This window comes from Sprattus sprattus (assembly GCF_963457725.1).
Source record: "Sprattus sprattus genome assembly, chromosome: 16".
NCBI classification, from domain to species: Eukaryota; Metazoa; Chordata; class Actinopteri; order Clupeiformes; family Clupeidae; genus Sprattus; species Sprattus sprattus.
Window position 1 is genome coordinate 18198194 of NC_137914.1, and position 8767 is coordinate 18206960.

Sequence of the window (8767 nt, forward strand, 5' to 3'; positions counted from 1 at the left end):
CTCTCCCAGCACAGAGGGGAGTCATTGTAGATGGCGGTGGGTGGGACTGACCCTCCTGTAATGGTCCTTATTGCAGAGCTGAAGGAGCCTCCGACTGAAGTCACTCTGTTGTCTGACCACTATGTTGTGTAGGGGATGTGAAGTGTTGTCCAGGGGAGAGTAACAGATAGTAAATATTGATTTTTAAAGACTTTTCCTGTAGATACCTGCCTGTGACAATACTCACCAGCTGTGCTGTTTATAGATGTAACCTTCACACAATGTCAACCATTCTTGTTTGATTTTCAATCAGCATAAATGCCAAAACACCTTCTTCAAATACCCAGACTTCTACACACCTCTTCAGAGGAGCCTAATTGGGTGTATCTGCACACAGTGTGTCTGGCAGGTTATTTTTGGTCTCACAAACAAATCAAGCCCTTGCCATTACGCTTCGTCATGCCGAAATCTTGATAATGTTGTCAGAGCCCTGGTCCCTAGGGTAAAGTGCTAAAGGGTGCCAGTGTTTGAGCTTGGCGTTACATTGTATTCACGTGCATTATTTGCTTAAAATACAGGCCAAACCCATTTGTTGACAGATGTTAAAGATATCTATCTAATCAAATTATGGAGAAGCACTCCCTGTATGCAATCAAGAGAGGGAGACGGCAGGGCAGCGAGTAGCCTTATCTAAGGTGGTTCTCGTGACCCGCTCACGATTCACGTTCAAAAACACAACACTAGTTTTAAATGCAAAGTCACAACATCATCTTAACCTCAGTACCACTAGCACACCAGATCAAACTATAAGTCTATATGCATTCTCCCGGCTGTGGGATGTCTTGAGTTGTATGGATGGATGGATAGATTTGTATAGTTTTAGAGTTCTGTGTGTGGGTAAATAATTGAATGGAAACTGTCTGTTGTTGTATTCCTAAATTACACTTGTTCCAAGACTGGAATACTGAACTGTGCCTAATGTTTTGTGGGTGATTGACAGGTCACTGTCCTAAACCTGTTGCATTAGTCTGAAAAAAACGTTGGTAAGGTGAGCAACAAGGGCTTCAGGTTTCATCCATAGCGGCAACAGATAATCACATTGTCATTTTTCATGGCAATCAGGAAATACGTGTTCCCAGGAACTGAGTAGTCGGTTGATGGAAGATGCCACCCGCAGAACCAGGATGTAGATAGATGATTTGGGGATTCTGCCTGAGGCACTAAACCGCCACATTCCGCCATCATGCAGCCTACTTCCCACTCTTCCTACCCCTACACGGCCATGACCGGTGCACTCTGAACTGGCTGACTTATAGCACAGAGAGGGAAGAGAGGAATGTTGAGTTTGGTTCTAAGGTGATAACCAAGCACATTGGAATGTCACAGATGTGAAAGAGGTGGGTGGGTGTGCATGTGTGGAGGGTGTAAGGGTGTGTGTGGGTGGGGGGTTTTGAGGAGAGGGTACATGCGGCCAAAAGCTGAGTGTGGGGCTTTGTTTGATCAGGGCTGAAGAAGCACCCTCATTTTCTCTTACCTCACCAGATCTCATATGCCGTAAACCGAGGAGGCGCTGACTGATATGCGCATCTGTGGAGCGGAGGGGATCCGAGAAGGGGTTGGTGGGGGGTGGGGAGCTAGTGGGGGGTGGTGTGTGTGCAGAATTATGAGTGTGCAATGGAAAAATAAGATCGGCCCCCCTACACATACACACCACCACCACCCCATTCCACTCTCGTTCGCACCCGTCAGACAACCAACAGCAGTGCAGTGGATGAGTCATTCTGTGCTCACTCCCTCTATCTCTGCTCCCGCTCTGACGTGGGGCATTCTGGGAGTCATTCACGGACAACTCTCACACTCAGCCTGTCTGGGAAAGTTCAGTCTAAGCTCACCTGGGTTTCTGTTTGCCTGTGTCATCCCAGGTCAGGTTTTGATTGATTTCCTGATAAGAGGGTCATCAGGTGTGAGTGTGGGGAAAAATTCTCCGGAGCAGGAAAGAGATACTAACAAGAGTTTCAATTTGCCTCAAGCCTTCAATATGACTCGCAGAAAGTAATGAGTAAAGAATGAAGTAAACACACAACCAAATGATCTACACGGAACTTATGAATAAAAAAAATATGCAGAGGACTCACTTTTTCACCAAATAGCTGAATTGTAACGAGGAAGGTGTCAGCAGACTGCCTCCTGATCCCCTATTATTGGTGAATGTTCCCATTACTGTGACAGTAAGAACAACAGACATCACTGCATGGTGCCAGGGGTGCCAAACAGGAGATAAAGCTAACTGTCCATCAAGCCCCATTATCTATCATTTGCACATAGACCTGGAGAGGAGCACTATCACCTTGTGTTTTGGGTGAGCTGAAGAGCTGTGTAGGTCTATTGTCTGAAATAGCTTTTCTGTGTGATTAATGAGACCAATCACTCACTGGCTTCAGTCTAATGAGGCTCTGGCTGGAATCGAAGTGGATTGTGTTATTGCCACATGTCACCCAAGTTCTAGTGGAATTTGACCAAATTGTCAACCCTCCTGAGCCTCATTATGGTGAAATGTTAGACACTGGCGACATAAGACAATCTAATTCCAGACGAATATATAATGTTATATAAATATATATAGCCTCTCACATGGATTAACAACACAAAGACATCCAGCTTAAAAGACTCATTACAGTTGATAGGTTTACTCAACAGGCACATGATGTAGCAGCATAGGCCATGAGATGTGCTCCCTTAAGTAGGCCATGAGTTGTGGTCATAAAGTGTGAGGCTTTGTCTGGCTCTGTGGAGGCAGGACCCCTGTCCAGCTTTACCCTCACATGCAGGCATGAGCCGGGAGAGGAAACAGGATGGAAGTATGAGTGGCCAGTAACAACACCACAATTCAATGACCTAGCCCCACAACATTTTATGAATGTGACTCCGTTTCCCCAAGCTGGTTTCTCAATGAATTGTTTCCAGATTGAAAGCCCTCTGTGTTTGCCCTCCGCACTGGGCTTCCCTCTCCCATCAGCTAGATTCTTATTCACTTTATCAGGGGCCGACAAAGACACACATGGATCACTTTTGTTTTTCTTCCTGTTATGTTTCCATGACTCAGACTAATTCTGACAAAGCACTGGTGTGTTCGGAAATAAATTGGTTGTTTTATAAGATCATGAGTGAAAAACTTCCTATTAGTAACTAAAAATATAGAGCTCTTCTTATAAAATAAATAAATAGGAATATAATTTTTCTATTGTTGCCTCCCACAAGGAATTTCATTCCCTGGTGTGCTGTGTCTGTGTCTGTGTCTGTGTCTGTGTCATGTAGTGTAGTGTAGTCATCTGTAAGCATGAGTAACTGGCTGAATACCGGCAGTGGCTGTGGCTGTGGCTGTGACTGACTACCGTCAGTGGAGCTCAGCTGACCCAGTCCTCACTCCAGGCAGCCCCTGCCATGTTTTTCCAGCTTCCACCAGGGTGTGAACTTCACACCTCAGCGTCTTCTAATGGGCCGTGTGTGTGTGAGGAGCACAACATCAGGTGTCCGAGAAACAGGCGCCGGTGCCAAAGTTCTCACAGCGCCGGACAACAAAGGCATGCCGCTCGCACATGGCCTGTCTTTGAAGGGGGGATATCAATGGAATACATCTACACCATGGCCACCTACCTTTCTGCAACTGGTGGTTTCCTTTTTTATTTCCATCAGATGGTAAAAGATGACAAAGAACAGGAGCGTCAGAGTGCTACAGGGAGAGACAACTACAGGAGAAGTTCTTTAAAAGTTGTTATTCTATTGCAGGTGTCAAGACTTGTTAGAAAGGCCTGATTCACAGAATTCAGTGGAATAAGGTGTCATAGACAGATTGATAGCACTTTGTTTGGATAGTCTGCAGAGACTCTAATTCACCCAGGTTGGACGTCAGCAACATTGTTGGGCCACATTTGGGTGAGCTTTTCATCTTCAAGCATAATGATTTCCCACCCCTGCAAAACCCATAAGCCTCCACATGTTAAATCACATTACAAACATTAATACTCAGAAATCAGAGGAAAATGTCACCAAATGTCATCAATAATTTGATCAAATGAAGGGAAATTTGGTCATGGTCACATCCAACACAAAGACATCTCATGGTTGTAAGAGAGAGATTCCTTCACAAGTTTAAAACGGTTTTAGACTTTCGGTTGTGGCCAGTAGTGTACCCGTACAATGGCACGAGGGCATATTCAAGCCTGCCTTTACCATCCCTTTCCTTAGAACTGCTAACTAGGAGTGCTCCTGAGTTGCTGAGGAAGACTGCTTGGGGGTTTTCCAGATAAGAGGTGTGCAGTGTGGGTATGCTGGCTGGCAGAAAAATTGGGAAGGTTTGGCAGGCGGTAGGGGTATGGTGCAGTGTGAGGGAGTATCGAGCACAGCATAGCTGCGCCTTCTTGTGCGTGTCCAGGTGGTAAACTCATTATCCCCCTCCTTCCACAGACACATACGCAGAGACACACATCCCTGCCAATCTCAGCCCCCCTCCAAGCAAACAGATAAACACAGAGGTAAACCTTCATCTGAAGTTCCATGACGAGAGCAATGTGGTGGCTGGTGCTCCTACTCCCTGTATACTGAACGAGGAAATAATTATCAGATAGAGACGTTTTGAGTTTCGTTGAATTTAAGTTGCGTTGTATTGTTCCATAGAATCTTTCACATGACTATTAAGCAACCCTCCCGTCAAACCCCGATAGCAATAATACTGTGGAATGTTCGTTCTTCTGCCCCTTATTTCCCTGTAACTGCTATAGAGGAAGAGATTCAGTGGAGGAAATTCAGAAAAACGTACATTAAAATTTTGATGTAACAATTGTAGGATCTTTAAATAAATACAAAAACCTGTCAAAGGAATTGTATCAGAATCAAAAGAAACTGTTAAATTGGACCAAATGTTTCAGAATTCTTGGGATCTTGTGGTCCTGTCCATCACTGGTCAGCTTAAGATGTAAGGTTACTAAACTCTGGATCACCACTTTGTCAACATGGACGTAATTTCAAAAACAAAGAATTTCTCTTTTTGCGTAGGGCAACTGACTTCAGTACAATTGTGAGTGTATGTGTGTGTGTGAGTGTATGTGTGTGTGTATGTTTAAGCATCAGAGTGCACAGGTGTGCATGCCATGTGATTGAGGTCAGGGAGGGTAAAGTGAGAGTGCTCAGCTGTCCTGTGGGATCAGTTTTGGAGCGGGTGTGAGTGGTGGTGGGGGGCAGAGAGAGGGAGAGAGAGACAAAAAGAGAGGGAAATAAAAGCTGTCTCAACTCTGACTAGAGCAGAGAGACTAGAGTCACTAGACCAGGGGCCAGTAACACACCTCCGTAATGGGGAATAGAATTAGTACTTTGTTTTTACATTTAACAGGTCCCCCAACTCAATGTATTTTGTCAATTGTACGTCAATTGTGTTTGTCAATTGTCGTTTTCGATAAAAGTATCTACCAAATGAACAAAAAATTAAATAAATAAATGTCAAATGCCAAAAACTGAAAATGAAAACTAGATGCAAATGTTAAAAACAGCAATTGCTTTAAAAAGGAGGCCAATCCTAAGAACAGAAAAGACATTGCAGTCTTCACTAGAAAAAAAGTCCACAAAAAATGCCAGCTCACCTGGAATCGTATTTATTTTTCTCTCATAGAATTATTATACAGTAGTGTATTGCTCCATTTAACAATAGTGCAAAATTTCTATTTTTTTTTCAGTTTCTTCATAAATATAACAAACAGAACATTACAATATAAATAAACAATACCTCACAACACATTTAAACAACAATCTTTTCAACAGAAATGAAGCCCACTTTTACTTCAACATTGCACAAAAACATGTTTAGTACAGAGTTTTATAGGTATTTGGTTATGTACATACTTTCTTTTTGTTTTCTCTCTGCATTTTTGTTTTGGAAGGCTGTAGTCTTGAGTCCTATCACAGTTGTGTGTTCACTGTTGTTGATCTCATTGTGAACAAGACCCATAACAGCTATAAACATTTCTGGAACCTTCCGCTCGCTTATGTTTATGCAGCCTCTCTCTACTGACCTGTTGTTGGTTGAGATTACATAAACAAAAATCCTTCAAAAAAAGGAAAAAGACTTGTAACTTCTTAGAAGTTTGCGATCTTACTGTATTATGCTACATGTTTGTATCGACACTACACAACAACAACAGAGTGAAGAAACTCCTTCACTGATAACCCAGCTCTGACGAACCTGTGCGTTTGACCTGACATATTCAGTGGCGTGACGAAGCCACTGCCCTGCTTGTTCTCCTAAAACACTTTCAACTCACTGAGTTTAAAAAAAAAAAATAACAAAAAAACACTTCACATACACCTTTCCTCAGAGAAATAAAGAGCTCTGTAACGTGTTGAAAATCAAGGACAGTTGGGGACCACTAATTCTGGAGTGCTAACAGGGTGCACCAGGGCAAGTTTTAAACTGACTGCATTTAAGGAAATGTGCCGCCCAAAACACTCCTTGCAAATCCCAGTTAGTGGTGTGGATGAGGTATGCCTCCTGAAAGACAGCACACGATTAAGCTGTGTGTGACTACAAGGCAGGAGTTTGTTCTTTTGAGTGTTGTGAACAGTCATACAATAAATTAGTTAAGACAACCATGTTGTACCAGCGGACACTGAGAACCATTTTTTTGAACTTATAAGAGATGAAAATGTCTCAGAGAGGAAACAGAAGTCTCTGACTACATGTTACGCTTTTAAATGACCACAGAAAAGGAGAAAGGAAATAACGTCTGAACTCATCCATGATTAATCTCTCGGTTGGCTTCGAACTTACTGAACATTAACAGGTTATGAAATCAACTATATGGCTTCCTTTACAAGGGCAGCAGTGGTCCACCTGAACTTTGAGTCATGTCTTTAAAATTCCTTTTTTTCCCTTTATCGACTCTTCCACACGTCACCAATAAGAAAATACAATTACAGTAAACTCTTAAATCAAAACCTTTTTCAGCATCTGTGAACCGTTGTTTAGTGTGGAGGCATAGATTTCGCCTCCTGGTGTCCATGCACATCTGCAGTGAGAGGGCAACATTGCACATCACTGCCACCTAGTGTGGCATGGTAGCACTACGCATTTTTTTTTCTAATTTCTGATGTTTCTGGCAAGAAAGGAATCGCAGCAAACATGCATGGCAGATCCGGCCAATAGCAACATTCCTAAGTGAAATCATTCCTTCATTCATTCATCTTGTAATATATTATTGCAATATCATGATATCTTTTTTTTTTTTAAATAAGACACAGAGAACAAACAAGGGGGTAAAAGAAAAAGAAAACCCACAAGACATATAACACTTTAAAGTGACTGCAAATCAAGTGACAGTATTGTTGCACGCTCAAGCGTAAGGGCCAGGGGAGGATAGGAGGCTGTATGGGAAGGGAAAGGGTTTGTGAGGTTAAGATTCTCAAGGCAGTAAGGGGTGTTTCATTTATCCAACTTTAAGGTTGTTTTTTCTTTTTCATTTTTTGTGTGTGATTTTTTTTTGGTTCTTTTATCACTACCTTTCCCTCTCCAAGGAATGCTTTTGCCAGCCATCTACAGACAGGAGGTGTTGGAGGTTGAGCTTTGAACGGGTTGGCTTCCTCTGCTTACGAAGAAGGGTGTAGGGGCCCCTCGATGGAGAAGGGCGCTGGGCCTTCGGTGGACGACCACAACCCCCCCACCCCACTCCCACCATCCCACCCCCCACCACCCCATCAGACGGAGCAGTTGCGCTGCTTGGCCACGCAGGGCAGGCTGGGGGGACTTAGCCGGATCTTGACTCGTTGTCAAAGGCTGGTTGAGGAGACGGAAAGCGTGGGCGAGGACGGTGGCGGGAAGTTGAGCAGTTCCAGCACGGCCACGCCCACGCTGCTGCGGCGCGTGAACATGCAGGAGGCCGCCACCCACTTGTTGCTGCGCGGGTTGTACTTCTCGATGGAGTTGAGGCTGGAGCTGCCATCGTTTCCACCCACCGCGTACAGCCAGCCGTCCATGGCCACCAGGTCGTGTGTGCTCCTGTGCCAACGACCAAAGAGACAACGGTTCAGATGGTTTACAAATTTCGAAATCACACTAGAGCATTGGCTGGTAGAAGGCAGCTCTATGAAGGCTCACCAAGTATGTACACTTTATTTGCTTATAAGCACCTTGTATGCTTTCCTAAAACAGATGGGGCGAAACTCCTTAGAAAGGCATTGTGGGATTTCAGGGTTAGAAGAAGGATGGTTTTTCAGCAGCACTCGGGTCAAGAAGATACTTTATATGGTTGGAGGCACTTACACGAGATAAGGGAAAAAGACCTTACAAAGGCATTTCGGGATTTTAGGGATCAGAGAAGGATGCTTCTGAAGACTGGGGCGGAATATACTCAGACACCGGCAAGCGTGTGTCTTGTTTCAGATTGGCCTGCTTTTGTAAGAGGAACCTCTTTTATGACTAGATTAGACCAGAGATTAGAAACTCTGCTCATTGCAGCTCTGGCTTATTCATGAGCTGGCTCCTGTTCTGTTGACTGAGCTCGTATCTCTCATCCGCATCCAGATAGGAGCTACACCCAGTGTGTGTGTGTGCGTGTCTGTGTGTGTGTGTGTGTGTGTGCGTGTGTGTGTGTATGTTTGACGGAGATGGACTGAGTAAGTGAAATATAGAGGTAGGGAATAAAGGCGGCGGTCTTCTAGATCAATCACTATCAGCTCCTCACTAATGCACTCTCCAACCGAGCATCTACTCAGGAGAGGCAGCCAGATATCAAAGGTGTCTTAG

The 8767-nt window shown here is 44.0% G+C and overlaps 1 protein-coding gene across 1 annotated transcript in view; it reads right to left on the reverse strand.

Moving 5' to 3' along the window:
* Positions 1-7791: 7791 nt before the first annotated feature.
* klhl17 (kelch-like family member 17) overlaps positions 7792-8767 on the reverse strand; it is a gene marked incomplete at its 3' end in the record, with an annotated part of 18809 nt that continues 17833 nt past the window's right edge. Inside the window, exon 12 of the mRNA XM_080854540.1 lies at positions 7792-8020. Coding sequence (XP_080710666.1) covers positions 7792-8020 — 229 coding nt within the window. The remainder of the gene's footprint in view (positions 8021-8767) is intronic.